Raw genomic sequence first — 18,859 nt, 5'->3', positions numbered from 1 at the left:
TCTGCCTGCCTTCTGGTTTGGGTATTGTGTACTCTGAGGGGAACAATTCATCAGATGGAAATGATCTTTCCTATTGTGATGGTATGTGAAAAAGACCTTGAGAAATGGGGTGAAGAGATGCTGCCTAGGGAATGGTCAGACAAGAGAGAGCATAGCCCACAGCTGCATAATAGGTGGAGAAAGAGGCTCAGAAGGGACCCTCTCTAACTTCTCCAGCAAGCTCCCATGGGAATTCAGGAGCATTGGCTGAGCCACCATCTGTTGTGCTATCACAGGTTGAGGCACTGCCCTCTTTATTATACAGCACTGCTCAATAGAATGGAATTTTTCACACTGGGTTTTGTGGAATCCTAGAGTTCCACAAGAACTTGAATGGTTGTGTGGGACTAATGAGAGGGGGACCCTCCCTCCCAGAGAGTGAGGGAGAAAATAAACCTCCCTGTAAGGGACTAAGGGAAAAAAATGGAAAGTACTCAGCCTCAACACCACTCTTCAGGATTGTCCATAACACTTTTTCTTTGTACAGTGAAAAGGGAAAGGCCTGTGCCCTGAAATTTGAAAGTTCAACCTCTTTTGATTTTTTTTTTTAGCAAATAAGTTCCATTTCCTGAAAACGTTTGAATCTCCTTAACTAAAATATGGGAAGGAAGGCCAAGGTTGAAGAAAGGTGGGCCTTGTAGATGGGGAGGGGAAAGTAACTGATACATTACTAATTGGAGACAAAGACTATCTAACATTGTCCAGTGACTGGTGTCAAAGTGTTTGGAACAGCTGTCAAATTCCAAAGAATTGGAAACCTGCAATCCTCAGCTCAGCTGCCATGCCTACACTCTGCCCCAACTGATTGCATGTAGGGGTATGTTGGTTTTCAAAATGCCCTGTCTGAAATTCCCAGAAGTAAACATTCCATGATGCTGATTTTACTGATGGTGGATAATTGTAACTTCTGAGTTTAGGTGGAAACTGGAGGTTCACTCAATCTCGTGGACTCAAGACCAATTACTGCAGTAAGTAGCATCCAATTAAAGTTGATACAGTAATATCCAAATGAAATAAAATATGATGCAATAAGAAAGCCTTTGCTAAAGTAGTGTAGGGCTATGAAAAAAGGTTTTAGAGATGGGGCTAGAGTTAGAAGCAACAAGTGGTGGGACAGAAGGGGAGAAGGAAGAAAGTGTGGCACTCACCTGCAGTAGTAGATAAGCAGGCAGAGCAAAATTAGGACCAACAATGCCAGGGCACCCAAGATTGTAAGTAGAAAGACAGTATGGTAGGTGGCAATATCTTTAATTCCTGCTGAGGTTGCCAGGCCTGCAGAGAAGACAGTTTGGGACCCCTTTCCACTCCATTTAGAAACAATATTTGCTATCTATAATGAGTATTTATATAAACCCCTTTAAATAACATTCTCTAGCTGGCTTACAATTGCATCTAGTTTTTAAAAAATGCAGTTTTATTAAAATAGCATAAATAATTGTAAAGTAACAATTAAAAAGACCAAAGCATCAAAAGATCTAGAGAGAAATATCTTCCCCTGGTGAAGGTGTCTGCAGAAAAGATGGGGGGGAGGCAATAAAGAACACAGTGCTGTGTGCTAAGCCCCACCCCTTTTGTACACGTGTCACGATAATACTTGCATCTATGAAACAGGCAGGGCATCTGTCCCAAAGTTAGAAGGAAAACATTCTACTCAAACTGAGAGTTGTTCTAGAAATTACAATCCAAAAACTGCCATACCCCAAAATAATTCCCACCAGGGAATTATTGGCAGCCTACTGCAATAGGAAGCAAGATTTACTGAAGAAAATAGGATCAAGTTACAGAAATCTCAGCAACCAGATAGCTTTAGCTTTCAGAAGTCAAGTTATCCCTCAACTTGTTAAGGCAGAGACATTTTCAGTCTTTTACTAAGGACCTCTGTGGGAACTGTGCAGACAGCCATTCTCTTAATTCATAAGAGAGGAATGTCCAGTGGTCAGCATGTTAATCTCCTTTGTATCATGATACCGGGTATGCAAAAAACTTATCTTGTGTGCACTGAGATCAGTTTACTTCTCAGAGTCTTTGGCTATGGCAATTTTACCTGATGCAGGAGACAGCATAGCGGCTGCCCAATAGCCCAGCTGTGGCAAGACACATGTCCAATAAAGCTGATTCCCTTCCTTACGGATGAGTCCGGTTCCATTCCGGATCCACAGCCCTAAGAAGAGAGAGTATGATTGAATCTGAAGTAATTAAAAAGGCCATCTGAATAAACCTCTACCTGTAAGGAAGAATGCTACAGTACTCACCAGCACTATCCCCTCAAACCCCTCTTAATCAAACTCATTCAAGAGCAGGCTGGCATAGTGTAATCAGCAGCTGTATTGTGCCACACCTGATTTCTTATACAGAAGAAACATAAAGTTGGAACAGGGAACAGGCAACCTAGGAACATGGTGCAGCTCTTAAAATATGTCTCCAGTGGTGGGATCCTTCTGGTTTAACAACTGGTTTGGTGATTGCGCGCTGTGCACACGTGCACAATTTTACAAAAACTTACCTTCCACGTTACTGCTGGGGAGTAACACAACTGAGGTGCAGCAATCCGCTCTGCTGCGCGAATCAGCTGAGAAGATATCGGTCAGTAAAGTGCAGTGGCGGGCGGGCAGGCCCACCTGATCATCGGAGCTAACCAGTTCGCTCCCAGCTGATTGTCAGAGCTACCGGTTCACCCGATCCAGTCCGAACCAGTAGAATCCCACCCCTGTATGTCTCCTATCTAGAATTCTAGTACTACCACTTCATTTAATAACTTCAGCATTAACCTTAACCATAACATCTAATTTGAAAGAGGTTAGGAGACCTTGATTGACCCTGTCTACCCCAATACCAGACAGCATTGAACAGACAGCATTTTGCTTATACTGCTAGCACAAACCAGCTTAGATTCACAGAGTATTATAGAAATATTCACACCAGTTGTAAATTGGAAGGGCTGAGGTACAATACAAACTGAACTTAAAGAAAAGAAGAATAGAATAGAAAATAGATGGAATAAAAGGTACAAGAAAAACGAGAAAGAAAGAGAAAAGAAAGAATATGATAAAAAAAGCACAAAGTGACTTCCAACCTTCATTACAACACTTCCATCAATCTCATCCTCATCCTCTTCCTGTGAACACAATACTTCCACATCAGATTTGGTTCTTGTAGGCATAGTTCATGCTTGCCCTGCACAATTTCCTAATTTTTTTCCAGATACACTTAAGAATTCTATGACCTCACAGAGAACTTGGTTCCATGGGTGAAGGAGATGATGTTTTCCTCCTATTAATCACTCAATGTGCTTCCTGCCAAAGCCTCTTTTTAAACAAGCAATATTATTCCTTGTGTCATATGTTTGTAATTATTGGATACAATAATGATCAAACCATTAAAAATATGATTTACAAGCATTCCATCACTCACCACTCTTCAGGTCAAAGTGCCAAGCTGGCACACTGGTACTTGCTGCAGCTGTGTTGGGTGACAGTGGGATGGAGAGGTGGACTGAACCAGAAAGCTGGATATCTGTGCCATTTCCAGTGAAGAGGCGAACGCTGACTGCAACAATAGGCACCAGCTCCAACCATGTATTACTATCTGTACAAAGAAAGAGTTAATAAATGATGGCTATCACATCTCAATGGTCCAGTAGCTACATTGGATATGCATTTTCAAAACAGAAAATCCAAAAGATACTCCTATTTCTACCTGTGCGCACAGTAGCATATAAGAATTGTAGTGGATTAAAAGAATTTTTAATTATGATCAAGTCTTGTCAAAACACAGCCCTACTCTCTACAACAGGGGTGTCAAACTCGTGGCGTCACGGTGGTGTCACATGACATACTGGGACTTTTTCCCCCTTCACTAAATCGGGTGTGGGTGTAGCGTGACGCATCTGGCCCACGGGCCATGAGAATGACAGCCCTGCTCTACAATAAGCAATGGGGAGGGTGTGGAATTCAGAGTGACAGAGTTAAAAGTTTATTTGTTCTCAGTGAGCTTTGCTTGGAGGTCCTGTAGGAATTGGGCACTTAAGAAAACAGGTTTCATGTGACTGGGCTAAAGATTGAAGCCCAAAGCATAGAAAGCTAGCAACGTTGGAAGGGAACATTTGCATGAGTGTTATTTAATTTACTGTAAGTGCTGGCTTTCTAGTTATGTCTTTCTTTGCTCACTCAGAATGTTTACAGATTACTGAGTGCTGGGTGTGGAATGCAGATCTCAATCTTATGTAATTCATAGCAATTACATTATTCTTTCAAATCTTTACTTTGTTTCTCATGCCCCCCATGTCAACGGTCTGACTAGCAAACCCAAAAGAAGTAGACACTCTCGGGATCTTTGAATTCCCAAAAGTATAACTTTATTGGATACACCATCTCGGAACTGCAAGAATTAAAACCAGCTCTGGTTTTCCTGCAGAAAAGCTTACTTAGTTAAACAATAGATTCCCTTTCTCCCCAGCCCGGGGTGTTCACTTTGTCCAATTATAAGACTTCCTTTTGTTATGGGAACAGTTCATGTCTCTGTCTAACACCTGCAGCAGTGACCTTGGCGAGGTTCAGGCTCTCACGGTCCGCAAATGAAAGCTTAGCATTCCATTTCCCCGCCTCCCTCCTCCCGTTTGAATGGCAAGATGAAAACGATAGAAACTCAGAAGAAGTAAAGCATTTCAAACTTGACATGCTGATCCCCTGGAGGAAGGGTAGACCTAGAAAAACATCAAACACAGATTAACATAGTTACTCAAGGGTCTTTAGTTCTCAATTCCCCCTTTGGACATTGTGGGTATCTAGCACGGAACCTTCTGACTAGTTTGTCTGCTCTAACATTATGGGCAGCAACCCACTCAGCATCGGCTGAAGGATATCCTTTCCACTGCACTAAGTACTGTAATCATCCCTTAAAATATCTTGAGTCCAATATCTTTTTGATCTCATAGTGTTTCTCACCTCCCACCATCACAGGAGGTCTCAAATGGTCCAGGCCCAGACCAGGGAGGAGTCAAGCAAACAAACACAGGAAACTAAGCAACTCAATAATCCAGGTTTTACTCCTCATGCATAGGCCAGAGCCTTGGTACACATTGAGTATAACACACAGTTCCGTGCAAAGTCAGTGCTGGGAGCTCCTGCCTCCCAGAATGTTTTATAACCCGGGGCCATGCCTGCTAACCAGCCTGCCATGCCTGCTGTCCACCCAGCATCCAGTCGTCTGTGACAGACATCCGGTCGCAGCGGTATGGCTGGGCCAATGGCATGGAGCTGAGTCCTGGGACGCAGAGCTGGAGCCGCATGGGCGCGTGAGCGGCTTCAGGGGCAAACAGCTGACGAGTGCCATGTTCTTTGTGCTGGCCACGCACCCCGTTGCCTGCCGGTGCCAATTGTGACTGGCACAATGTTGTCTGCCAGCATCCTGTTGCCTGCCGGTGCCGCCCAGGAAACACCCCACTGATGAGCAGCTGGCCGGCACTGTTCTGATGTGATCCGCTGCCGCCACCGCTGCGGCCTCCGCGGCCTCTCCCGCCAGCTCCAAAGGCAACAGCTCCATGCTCCCACCCCCACCCCCAGGTATGGCAAGCCCCAGATCAGGACTCGACAGGCTGCTCCCCTCTACCAGGACCGCACCTGGAAAATAGGAGACAGATGGGTTTGGCACAGCACCCTGACATGCATTTCTCCCCCACCCCCCCGGCTTTGTCAGGATAGTGTCTATGGAACTGGGTAAGCAGATGTGGGGCCTGCACATCCCGCTCCGCCACCCATGAGGCGTCAGTGTCTGGGTACCCCTTCCACCATACCAGGTACTGCAGTTTACCCCTATGGAGGAGTGAGTCTAGGACCCAGTCTATTTCATATCTGTCTTCTCTACAGGCCCCGGCAACTGGGGAAGGGCCCAGATGTCACCCTCCTCTACAGGTTTCAGGAGGCTACTGTGGAACACGGGGTGTACCTTCCCCAGCAAGGGTGAAAGTTTCAGTTCCACGGTGACAGGATTGATCACCCGCATGAACAGGAAAGGCCCTAGGTACTTTGGCCCTAGTTTCTTGCATGGTACTCTTAATCTGAGATATTTAGTGGAGAGGTACACCCAGTTCCCCACCCGAAATGTCTTATGGGATGCCAGTTTTTTGTCAGCCTGGGCCTTATGGATTTTGGCCGCCTTTTGCAGTGCCGTCTTTATGTCATCCCACACTGCTGGTATCCTATTCGCCCACTCACCCGGGCTACTCGGGAATGGAGGGTCTTGGGCCACTCAGGAATTGGTACGAAGTCTATCCCATGAACCACCCGGAATGGGGTGAAACTGGTACTGCTGTGCACTGCATTGTTGTAGGCCACCGGCAGGAGGTCCGCCCAATTCTTCTGTTGATAGGTGACGTAGCACTGCAGATACTGCTCCACCATGGAATTTGACCGCTTGGGTGCCCCGTTTGTATTGGGGTGGAATGCTGTGCTGAGGCCTTGGGACCACAACAGGGAGGACCCGATCAAGTCTTGCCAGAACCGAGCAGTGAATGGTACTCCCCTGTCCGATATGATGTGCCAACGAACCCCATGGAGATGGTACACATGTCCAATAAACAGCTTTGCCAGCCTTCATGTTCAGGATAATCCATATCACAGTGTGTCTGTTACTTTCGGGTAGGTTGACAATTAAATCCATGCCGATCTCCTCCCACGGCCAGGAGGGGTCAGCTACAGCCTGTAAGAGGCCAAGCGGTTTCCCTGTCCGCTGTTTTGTAGCTGCACAGACTGGACAGCTTTTGACGTAGCTCTCTATGTCAGCCTTCATTCGTGGCCACCAGAATTGCCGCCTGGTAAGGTGTAGGGTTTTTAGGAACCCAAAATGGCCGGCTTCTTTAGTGTCATGGCACCATTGCAGCACCCCAGGCCTCATGGTGAGTGGCACATATAGCTTGCTGGCTTTCCATGCAATGCCATCCCTTTGGGTGACTAGTTGTTGGTTCCCCTGAAGCCATGGGTCGGTCAATAGTGCGGTCTGTAATTCATGCATCAAGTCGTCCACCGGGGCCCTGACTGTCACCTGGGATGCTGGTTGGGAGGGAGGTATGATGGCGTGGATTACTTCCAGGGGTGAAATGCTACCGGTTCGGACCAGTTTGGAAGGAACGGTAGTGGAGATTGAGGCTAGTTCGCTGTACCGGTAGCAATTGCTGGCTGGCCATGCCCCCGAACCGGGCCACGGCCTGCAGTCCTGCCATGCTTCCCTGCCTTCCATGCAGCCTTCCCGTGACCAGCTTGCGAAGGCAGGCAAGCGGAAGGCCACGTGGAAAGCAGGCAAGCTTTGCAGGGCTGTGGGGAAGGGAGCTAGCAGCTTACTCCCTTCCCAGCGTGCCCGCCTTCCACGCTGCCAAACTCATTGTTCGGAGCATCAGCGATCTAAGGAAACATCTTCCAACTCTTCAAAATTGACTTTAAGAGCGCTGAGAAGCCGACAGCAAAAGTAGCGGCAGCGGGGGCGTGTGTGTGTGTGTGTGTCCATCCATGGTCCTCCTCTCCCAGGTGACAGCCAGGGCTTCGCCACCTCCTCTTTTCCTCAGAGGGGCAGTGTCTGCCTCCAAGTCCTTGCGGAGGGAGGGACATACATACACACACAAACACACACGCCCCTGTTGCCCCCCTCACCACTAATTTTGCTGTTGGCTTAAAGTCAATCTTTTTTTTTGGAAAAGTTTTTTTTAAAAAAAAAAAAAACATGAAACATAAAATACATCTTTTTAGAGCAAGGATTTGATCTGGTATAGAGTAAATACAATTACTCACATTCCCTCAACCAATTTTGTTCCAAATTTTATCCATTTACCTCTTTAAAAAAAAAAAAAAAAGAAAAAGAAATCTGATTCTAAACATTTAGATTTTGAACATTCTACTATGTCACCCTAAATTCTAAACAATTATTTCCAAATAGACATCATTCCAAATCTTTGTCATTTTAACAAACAATATTTCATATATATTCCTCATTTCTAAGACCCATTACATCAAGTTTGTACCTCTTTTAAATGACAACTAATATCCATAATCTTAACAAAGAATATTTTCCTCCTCTCTTAATTGTTTCTAAATCAATCAACATTTCCATCTAAAATTTGTCACTCCCAAAATACTTTATTTTAAAGTCTAATATTTAACTGATTCATAATTTAAATAGCTATTTCCCAACAGTGTTTTCCACCACTTCTATCTCTATTTATTTAACTGGTTCACAGTTTGGCTTAACTATTCTCCAATATTGTCTCCTCCACTTCCTCCTGAATTTATTTTTTGGCTGGTTCGCAACTTAATCAGTTGCTTTCCAGCGATGCTTTCCTCCACTCCTAACTTTACTTATTTGAGCTGGTTCACAGTATAATTTAACTGCATACCAACATTATCTCCTTCACTCCTCCTAAATCTATTATGAAACTGGTTCGCAACTCAAATAGTTGCTTCCCAGCAATGCTTTCCTCTGTTCCAAACTCTATTTTTAACTGGTTCACAACTGTATTTCAGTTGCTCTCCAGGTATATTTTCCTCCACTCCTAACTTTTTATTTTTTGGCTAGTTCACAGTTTTGCTTTAACTGTTACCTAGCATATGCTTCCCTCCACTCCTAACTCTAATGGCTGGTTCACAGCTTTATTGGCTATTTTCCAGCCCATGCTTTCCTCCACTCCTAACTCTTACTTTTATTTTTAACTGGTTCCCAGTTTTGCCTTAACTGTTCTCCAGTATGATGCTTTCCTCCACTCCTACCTTATTTGTAAGACTAGATCACAGCTTTACTTTCACTGTTCTCCAGAATCATGCTTCCCTCCACTCCTAACTTCATTTGTTTAACTAATTCATAACATTTTATTATTCATTTTTAAATCCATTCTCCTCCATGTCTTTAACTGATTAAAAATAAAAAAGTATATCGACAAATATCTTAGCTCCTATTCTCTTCTAGGCTTTCTCCCATGCCATATTTATTTCCAGTGAATATCAACATTTTAAATCACTTTAAAATCAATTTTCTATAATTATTAAATCTGTAATTAATGCTTCTTAATATCCAGCACGTTAGAGAACATTTTCTTCTAAATTATTAGGTCTATAAATAGAGCTTAAAAATTCCAAATTTAAAAAAGTATTAAAACATCCAAAAATCATAATTTTCAATCATTTATACTCATTTTTTCCAAATCAAATTGTTGTATATTCATAAAATCAACTTAAATAAAAATAATAATGAAAAAAGAGAGAGAATAGTAGCAATATTAATAGTTAAAATAAAAACAAAAGAAAAAAACAAGAATACAAATAGGAAGGAGAATAGAAATATAACAAAAGAAATTGAAAAGAGAATTAGAAAAAATTGAGAGGGGGAAAGGGACAAAGGAAAGAAAAAAAAGGAAAGAAAGAAAAAATAAATAAAATAAAATAGAATTGAGAGAGAGCACAGAGAAGAAGGAAAGTATCTCATAAAATTATTCAAAGATCAAACTCCCAGACACCATTACATCCATTTAATTCAAACTATGGTATTTTGTTATCTTGTTACTTTATATTCCATTTTTTTCCCCTTCTCCAATCTATCTGAGTATATTTATTTTCCATTTCAATGTCCTCAAAGTTATAAGTTCTATAAAGTTAATTCTGAATTGACTGTTCCATATATGGTATCATCATGTTCTTCTTTTGTTGCCACGCCCTTTTTCTCTTGTTGCCACCCTTAATAAATCAGTTTTTATTATTCCATTTAATTTCTTCTTTCTGGTCTTCAATATCCTCCAATACACAGATTATATGTCCAAAGTCAAACCTCTTGAAATTTTTCTCAAAATAATCCACTTTAAGTAACAAGCAACAAAGTTTCTCTTTCAAGTAACAAGCAGTCTGGAATTTACACTTTCATTTTTCAGCTGGAAGCCATCTTTTCCATCTCCGTTTGTCTTTTATCTTTACTTTTAAAAACATATTTATTTCTTCTTCTCCTTCCTCTCTCTCAAACATAATCCAATCTCGTTTAGCCACAAGAAATAGCCAGAAAAATAAAAAAAGAAAACCAAATCTGTAATAAAGTCATTTCCAAAAGGTCTATAATTAATGCTGTCTATCAACAGGTCTTTTCTCCACCATTCATTTGAGTCTTTTTGCCCTGATGTTTCTCAGCCACTGTTAAGGCTGGGCCACACTTTTTGTAAATCCAGCATTTACGGGCAGTTCTCACCTGGGCAGAAGTCAACTCACCCGGCTTTCAAACTCCCTGCTCTGCTCTCTGCTTCTTGCTTCTACTCCTCTCCTCCAGCACGATCTTTGTTCCCGGTTGCTGTGGTTTCGGGACAGCCGCCATGGCTGTCTTTCCACTGCCGCTGGCATGAAGGGAAAGCCTCTGGCCCCGAGGAACCTGCCCGTTCCTCTCAGCCACCCAAGGAGTTCCTTCTTGTCCCCCTATCCCTTCAAGACAGGGGAGGTCCAAAGACCTGTCAGCGGCAGCTTGGCAGACGGGGTTTTGGCAGAGCTCCGCGGAGCTCGCCATTTCCCCATCTGTATCCCCGCGGCACCAACCAGAAGTCCGGCTTAAAGTCAATCTTGAAGAGCTGGAAGATATTTCCTTACATTGCCGTCAAACTCATTGTTGGGAGCATCAGCGATCTAAGGAAACGTCTTCTTACATCTTCTCCTCCCCATTCCCCCCCCATTTTTCCATTTCTTTGCCTGGATTCTGCTAATTACACTTCTCCTCCCCATTCCCCCCCCTCGTTTTTCAATTTCTGTGCCTGGATTCTGCTAATTACACCTTCTCCTCTCCATTCCCCCTCTCGTTTTTCCATTTCTGTGCTGGATTCTGCTAATTACACTTCTCCTCCCCATTCCCCCACCTCGTTTTTCCATTTCTGTGCTGGATTTTGCTAATTACACCTTCTCCTCCCCATTCCCCCCTTGTTTTTCCATTTCTGTGCCTGGATTCTGCTTCTGCAAGAGAAGACTCTGATGTTCACTTGGGTGGTGGAGGGAAACTCAAAGCATTGGGGGCTTCAGAAGGGCAGAATGAGCTTCAAAATGTGCAGCTCCTGGCTCTAACAGTGAGTGACGTCATGTTGGCCATGCCCACCCGGTCACATGACCACCAAGCCACACCCATCAAGCCACACCCACAGAACCGGTAGCAAACATTTTTACATTTCACCCCTGATTACTTCCTCTCAGTGATTATTATATTGCGGCATTTGCAACAGGGTGTCCGCAAGGAAGTTCCTATCTGCTGGGATATACTTCAGTTGAAAACGGAACCGTTGGAAATACTGTGCCCACCGGACCTGCTTTGGTGATAACTGCCATGGCGTCTGGAGTGCCTCAAGGTTTTTGTGGCCTGTCCAGACTTCGAATGGATCTCTGGCCCCCTCCAAAAGATGCCACCATGCCATCAATGCCCAGTGCACAGCAAAGGCCTCTTTCTCCCAAATAGCCCAGCCACGCTGTCTCTGTGAGCTTCCGCAACATATATGCACATGGCTGCAGCTGGCCTCGCTCATTACTCTGCAAAAGGATGGCTCCCACAGCCACATCACTGCCGTCACCCTGAATGACAAATGGTTGTTTGGGGTCGGGGTGTTTCAGGACCAGGTCCCTAGCAAAGAGAGCTTTTAGCATTTAAAAGGCTTGCTGGCAATCCATCGTCCACTGGAGTGGTTGGCCGGGATGAGGCTTTGTTAGTGTGTGCTTAGTGTGGAGTAAGTCAGTCAATGGCAATGCCACTTTGGCAAATGATGGAATGAATTGCTGATAAAAATTAGCAAAGCCAAGGAAGCTTTGCAAGTGTCTGCACGTTTTTGGTGCCTGCCAAACACAGGGATGAACTTTACAGGGATCCATCTCTACCCCAGTGTTGTATATGTGGTAGCCCAGATAATCCAGATGGGTCTGGTGAAACTCACACTTGGAGAGTTTCACGTATAATTGAGCCGCCAGCAATTTCTTGAGCACCTGCCTCACCAACCGTATGTGTTCCTCCATAGTGGTAGTGTAAATGAGTATGTCATTGAGATATACAAGGACCCCTCGGTACAGGTGTTCATGTAATACATCATTAATGAGCTGTATGAATACAGCTGGGGTCCCTTGTAATCCAAACAGCATTACCCGGAACTGGTAGCTCCCCAATGGACAGTTGAACGTGGTCTTCCACTCGTCCCCGGGTTTTATGTACACTCGATAGTAAGCCTCTCGCAGATCTAATTTAGTAAAAAAACGTCGCTTTGCCAAATGGGCGAGCATTTCCTTCATGAGAGGCAAGGGGTACATATGCGCCACACACACACACTATTGATGCCGTGGAAATCGACATACAAATGCAGGGTCCCATCTTTCTTTTTTGTGAACAGCACCGGAGTGGCTACTCTCAACCAGGCTGGTTGGATAAATCCCCTAACCAGGCTCTTGTCGATGTACGGTCAGAGTTCCCCCATTTCCTTTGGTGTCATTGAGTACATTTTTGGCTGCAGCAGTTTTGCTCCGAGTATCAGTTCGATTCCACAGTCCGTAGGGTGGTGTGGGGGTAGGGTTTCACACTCCTTCTCGCTCAACACCTCTGCCAGGTCGGTGTAGTCCTGTGGGAAGGGGCCACAAGCCTCCTCTGGGGTGTCCCCAGACCTCCCCTCCATCCTGCTCTCAATCCCTCTCTGAGCCTACTCGTGGGGGGGAGGACTAGGGCCTATTCCTATCCTCAGTTTTCTTTACCCCCCTTCCCACCATATCGTGGGGGCCCATTTATCCAGCTCAGACAAGCCCTATATAACAGACTCTGTCATCTTTGCAGCTACAATGAATTTCAGTACCTTCCTATGCTCCCCCATCTCCAACCACACTGGCTCTGTGAGGTGGGTAGTAGGAGCCCCCCACTCCCAGCAAAGAACTGTCCACCTGCTCAAACCTAACTGGCCTGGCCATCTCCTTCACCCAGATCTCCAATGCAGCAACCACTGCTTGGCTGATGAGGCATTGGGTACACCCTGTGTCTATAAGTGCCCCGTACTCACCACGCTGTGCTGACTGGGGTCCCACTATGGTGATGGGAATGATGAAAGGACAGATGGGGTCGCTTACCATTGGGTCTTCCAAGCCATCATCCTCACTGTCGTAAGGCACTGCTGGGAACTTCCCCACTGCTGTCGCTTCTCCCTCCTCTGAGGTTGTCACCAAGGACTCCACCTGCTGTGCTCCCCGGGCTGTTTCGGGGGTCTGTTGGGAAGGCCTTACAGTCTTGCCGGAGCCACCATCTGGTAATGGTAACTGTGGTAACGGCACAGTGCATTCAGTGGCACAATGTCCCAGTTGGTTACACCAGAAACACCGCAGTGGGGGCCAAACAGGCCTCACCGAGGTTCCTGGGGTACTGGGAATGAGTCTTTTAGGGGCCCTCCGGGGCCCAGGACCTACATCCCCCTTGGGATGGAACTCCAGTAACCCCGCATCCAACTTGATGACTGCTTGAAACCATTGTTGCAGCCGAGGCGGAAAACCCCGGTAAGCACAGGCCTGCCAAAGATCACGGTCCAAGCCCACCCTGAACTGATGGACCAACAACCTTTCCGGCCAGGACCTCAACTTGCCAGCAACCCAGCGGAATTCCCACACATACTCCATTGCTGGCCGACCCCTTTGCTTCAGTGCTAGGAGGTCTCCTTCCACCCACTGTGCGTGGGACCCATCCTCGAACCGGATCCAAGGCTCTTCCAGGAAAAGACCCATGTTCCCCAACTCCCTGGGGTGCTCGCTGTGCACGTCCACCACCCACTCAGCAGCCTCACCTTCCAGCACTGCACAAATGGCTACCACCATTGCCCACTGCGAAGGGTACAACTGAGCATACTGGTCCAAATGGCTAATGGTTTGGCTCAGGTACAAGGCCACTCGGTCGGGATTCCCATAGAACGTTGCCCGTAATGGGGGCAGACCCCACGCCACCTGCTGGGGCCAATACCCTGGGGCCCACACGGGCCCCTGTGGACCCCGATCCACCTGGCATGAGGCAACACCCACCGATGCACTCTGATCCTGCTGCTGAGACCCTGGACGCCACCTCCGGCCCTGAGCCCCACTGTCCCCGGCTGTGGTCATCCCCTCTGCATGCCATTCCAGTCATCCTACCAATTTGGCCAGTGATGAACTCTGCTCCCATGGGGGCCCTTGCATAGTGTCATCGGAACAGCTGGAGGCTGGGTCCAGGCGGAACTTTGGGCTAGCCAAATGAAACCGGGACTGCGGAGGCAGACCTGACTAGGTCCCCATTCTGTGTGGCTGCCATGTGTCCACAGCCTCTGCTCTCATCTCCCACGTCTGGCTGGCTGGAGCTGGTCTCCCCAAACTGTTCCTTCAGGATATCCATGGTACTACTGCCCGGGGCTGTCAAGTAACTCCACTCCCCCTCATCGTCGTCCATCCATCGCCTATCCCACCAGTGAGTCAAAGGGGCACCAGAACGATGGGGGTAGGCACCCTCGGGCCTGAAGCCCCAGTCACCGATGAACTATGCCACCACTCCCCTGATGGGCATGGTGCCTTGCTGGCCTCTGGGCCCTGTCAGCTCTCAGCCAGCCCCGCTTGCTTTGCCTCACTCTCCTTCGGCCTCACAACCAGTTGTTCTCTGTCTCCTGACGCCTCTGGCTTGGGCCCCTCATCCTCCTCAGCTGGCACCACCTCAGCCGTCTCTGGCACCTTCCCTTCAGCCATTGCACTGGCCTCCTTCCTCCTCTCTGACCAGCCCTGCAACCCGGACCAACCCTGTTTTATAACCTGGGGCCACGCCCACTGACCAGCCTGCCACGCCTGCTGTCCACCCAGCATCTGGTCATCTGTGGCTGACATCCGGTCACAGTGGCATGGCCGGGCCGATGGCATTGAGCCGAGTCCTGGGATGCAGAGCTAGAGCCACGTGGGCGGCCGCAGGGGCAAACAGCTGATGAGCTGCTGTGGTGTCCTGTCGCCGCCATGTTCTTTGTGCCAGCCGTGCACCCCGTTGCCTGCCGGTGCCGATTGCAGCCGGCACCACATTGCCTGCCGGCACCCTGTTGCCTGCCGGTGCTGCCCAGGAGAATGCCCTGCTGACGAGCAGCTGGCCGGCGCTGTTCTGATGTGATCCGCCGCCACCACCTCCACTGCAGCCTCCGTGGACTCTCCCGCCAGCTCTGAAGGCAAGAGCTCCGTGCTCCCATCCCCACCCCCACCCCCAGGCATGGTGAGCTCTGGATCGGGACTCGACAGGAGGTGGAGGCTCCCTTTCAACTTGCCTTAACCTACTCCTAGAGCATTGAAAGGATTTTAAAAAGCTACAGTGAAACACTGGATGGACTCACCTCAGCGCTTTTGGCAACTGCAATTCCACAGTGACTGGGTTTATGATCCGCACAATCGGAAAAGGCCCTATGTACTTGGGACCCAGCTTCTTACATGGTTGCCTCAACTTTAAGTATTTGATAGATACTGTAGATATACTTTATCCCCAATTCTAAATTCCCACTGGGGGGCTCTCCCCCCATTGGCCTGTTTCTTTTGTGTTTCTCTGGCTTTATTCAGTGCCTTTTGCACATTTCCCAAAGAGGATTTTATGGTGTCCATCCATTCAGCTAGCATTACTGAAGGAGGGGGCTCCTTTGGAAATTCTGGCATCGGTACGAACTCAACTCCTGTGGCTATCTTAAATGGGGTGAACCCAGTGCTTCTATGTACCAAATTTTTATAAGCCACTTCTGCGAAAGACAGGAGTTCCACCCAATTGGTTTGCTGGTAGTTCACATAGCAACGTAAATATTGCTCTACTATTGCATTAGTTCTCTCTGCTGCCCCCCCCCCCATTAGTGCTTGGATGGAACCCTGAGCTAAGCCCTTGGGAGGAACCTATCCACTTAGTGAACTCCCGCCAGAACTTCGCTGTGAACTGCGCCTGGCAGTCTGAAATGATGCATACGACCGATAGACGTGCTGCACAAACATCTTGGCCAGGCTCTGGGCCAAAGGAAGCGTCGGATATGCAATGAAGTGCTCTTGCTTCGAAAACAGGTTGACCACTGTCCAAATCACTGTATTCCCTGCGCTCTCAGGTAATTCCACAATAAAGTCCATGGCAACCTCTTCCCATGGCCAGTTAGGGTTGGCTACCAGCTGCAGTAGCCTAGGAGTCTTCCCTGGCAATCATTTAATGGACATACACAACGGGCAGCTTCTCACATAAGTTTCAATGTCTTTCTTCATCTTAGGCCATCAGAATTGCCTCCTGGCCAAGTGAAGGATCTTTACAAACCTGAAGTGACCTTCACATTGTGGCTTTTTTGCAGGATCAGGGTCCTCTGGTTGGCTGGGACAGTTTGTCTCCCTTCCAGGCCAGGCCTTCCTTTATTGTCAGTTCTTTTTATGGTCTCTGAACCACTCATTTCCCTCCAGGGCTTCCCTCAGCTGCCTGGTTAAAGCATCAACAGTTGGCTGAGGAGCGGCTAGCTGCCATCACTTCACTGAGACCTGCACTGCCAGTTGCCAGGAGGGGATGATGGAGTTCATCCTGGGTGCTCTTATCCTGCATCTGCGCATCTGCAAAGAAATTCTTCCCCCCTGGTAAGTACTGAAGAGTGAAATTGAACCGGTTAAAGTACTGAGCCTATCATATTTGTTTAGGGGATAGTTTCCTTGGAGTTTTCAGGGTCTCCAAGTTCTTATGGTCTGTCCACACTTCGAAGGGGATTTTGCTGCCTTCCAGAAATTGCCAGAAATTGCCTCCAGGTCATCAGCTCCCATCGAATAGCATACACCTCTTTTTCCCACACCACCCAACATCCTTCAGTGTCAGTCAGCTTTCGAGAAGTGTAGGCACAGGGCTGGAGCGTTCCCTTAGTATTTCTTTGGAGCAGGACGCCCCCCCACCGCTACATCGCTAGCATCAGTGTTTATTAAGAAGGGCTCCTCCAGGTCCAGATGTTTAAGGGTTGGCTCCTCCACAAAGAGCCATTTGAGCTTTTAAAAAGCTGCTTGACATTCCATAGTCCAGTTAAGCAGTTGGCTCAGTTTGGGCTTCACCTGCCCTCTGCCCATTTTTAGTAGTTCGGTGATGGGCAGGGCTATTTGTGCAAATGAAGGGATGAACTGCCGGTAGAAGTTGGCAAAGCCCAAGAAGCTCTGCAGTTGTCTTCTGGTTTGGGGGGGGGGGCTTCCCACTCTAGTATTGCTTTCACCTTCCCTGGGTCCATCTCCACTCCCTCACTGGACACTTGGTACCCCAAATAATGCAGGCTGGTTTTATGGGAGTCATATTTGGATAGTTTGGCATGGAGCAGCGGTTCTCAACCTTGGGGTCACGACCCCTTTGGTGGTCAAATGGCCATTTCACAGGGGTCGCCAAAGCCCTCTCTCGCCCCCCCCCAATGCCTTCACTCACCCTCACCCTCTGCCTCTGTTGGATCGCCGTTCGCCGTTCACTTACCCCGCCCACTCCCAATCTATTGCTGCCTCCTGAGTCCCAGCTGATGGCTAGAGGGAAAAAAAACTGTTTAAATTCTTGCCCCGGGGCTTCAAAGGGCCGTCCTACAGCTGATCAATGTTAAAAGAAAACAAATGAGTAGACCGGTGCCTGCAAAAATAGAAAAAACAGCCCCTTTCAGCTTCAGCATAGGTTAATTACCATAAGTTGATTTGATCAGCCTCCCGACTCTAAGATGGTTTGCTCTCAGCTGTTTTGCGGAGGGCTCTGTTGCTAGCTACCTGCAAAGAGGTAAATTGCTGAAGCACATTTTTTTTCCCTATGCTGAAAAAGCGAAACTGAAAGTAAAGCAGGGTCTTTGCTGCAACGTGACAAAATGAGGCAGAGAGAGATTTCTTTTTCTTTTTCCTCACCAAAAAAGGTAGGTGCAAAACTGCAAACAATGGGAAATTTAGGGCAAAAGAGGAGAGTTCAAGATTTTAAAACACAAAAGAAAAAAAGCTCTATTTAACTAGGAAATTGTAATAATTGAGATACTATTAATTGTATATTGTGTTGAAAGCAGAAATGGTTAAGTTGTGGTTTGGAGGAATATATGGGGGAAATTATTTGGTTTATTATTATTGGTAAATATAATTAATTGATTTGTAAGAAATTGGATGGCATGGAAATAATTGGAATATTCATGTTCATATTGATTAATATACAAAAAAGATAGTTATATAACTAATTGATTTATATTAAAATGTTGAATTTGTATTAAACAACTGTATTACATAATTACATAATTAACCAATGTGAGGATGGATATAAAAATAGATGACAATGGGAAGGGGTATAATATAGAATAGAAGGGAAAAATTGAATTTGATTAAGATTAGAGATGAGGATGAAGGGTAATATTGGTTTTTTTAAAAAATAGATGAGGAATAAATATGGCAAAAAGTAAATATAGAAATTGTAAATTTAATTGAAATGACTAAACACTGTTTAAATTTGTGAACCGGCCAAATTGTCGAGCCCAAGCCTCCGCTCGACAATAATGGGATGGGGAGGAGGAGAAAGAGAATGGGCACACGTACCTGATACTGCAAGACTGCGCCCAGCAAACCAAGCAAACGAGGACGCAGGACTGCATCCAGATGCTGAACACAGAAACTCACAAGTGGTGGTGGTGGCACCGGGGTTTTGCGGCCGGGGCGGTGGGCTAGGGAAAGGCGGAGGAGGGGTGGTGACCGGGGCGCTCCCAGGAACGAGGCGCCCGGAAGAGGGGCGTGCGTGATTGCCTGTCACAGCTGAATGCTCTCCAGCCAGTAAATTAGGGAGGGGTGGAGCAAATGTATAAAGGGCGCTACGTAGCCACTGTTTGTCACGC

The 18,859-nt window shown here is 46.7% G+C and overlaps 1 protein-coding gene across 1 annotated transcript in view; it reads right to left on the bottom strand.

Moving 5' to 3' along the window:
- The window catches only part of FAM171A2 (family with sequence similarity 171 member A2), a gene marked incomplete at its 5' end in the record, with an annotated part of 196,821 nt that overhangs the window by 56,577 nt on the left and 121,385 nt on the right, over positions 1-18,859 (bottom strand). The window contains 3 exons of the mRNA XM_070944509.1: positions 1,188-1,311; positions 2,084-2,200; positions 3,451-3,624. Of these exons, the coding sequence (XP_070800610.1) occupies positions 1,188-1,311; positions 2,084-2,200; positions 3,451-3,624 (415 nt within the window). The remainder of the gene's footprint in view (positions 1-1,187; positions 1,312-2,083; positions 2,201-3,450; positions 3,625-18,859) is intronic.

The sequence above is a fragment of the Pituophis catenifer genome, unplaced genomic scaffold (genome assembly GCF_029215685.1).
Source record: "Pituophis catenifer annectens isolate HBS135680 unplaced genomic scaffold, rPitCat1.0.hap2 SCAF_5, whole genome shotgun sequence".
Taxonomy (NCBI): Eukaryota; Metazoa; Chordata; class Lepidosauria; order Squamata; family Colubridae; genus Pituophis; species Pituophis catenifer.
The sequence above is the reverse complement of the archived record's forward strand: the minus strand, read 5'-3'. Positions and strand labels throughout refer to the sequence as shown.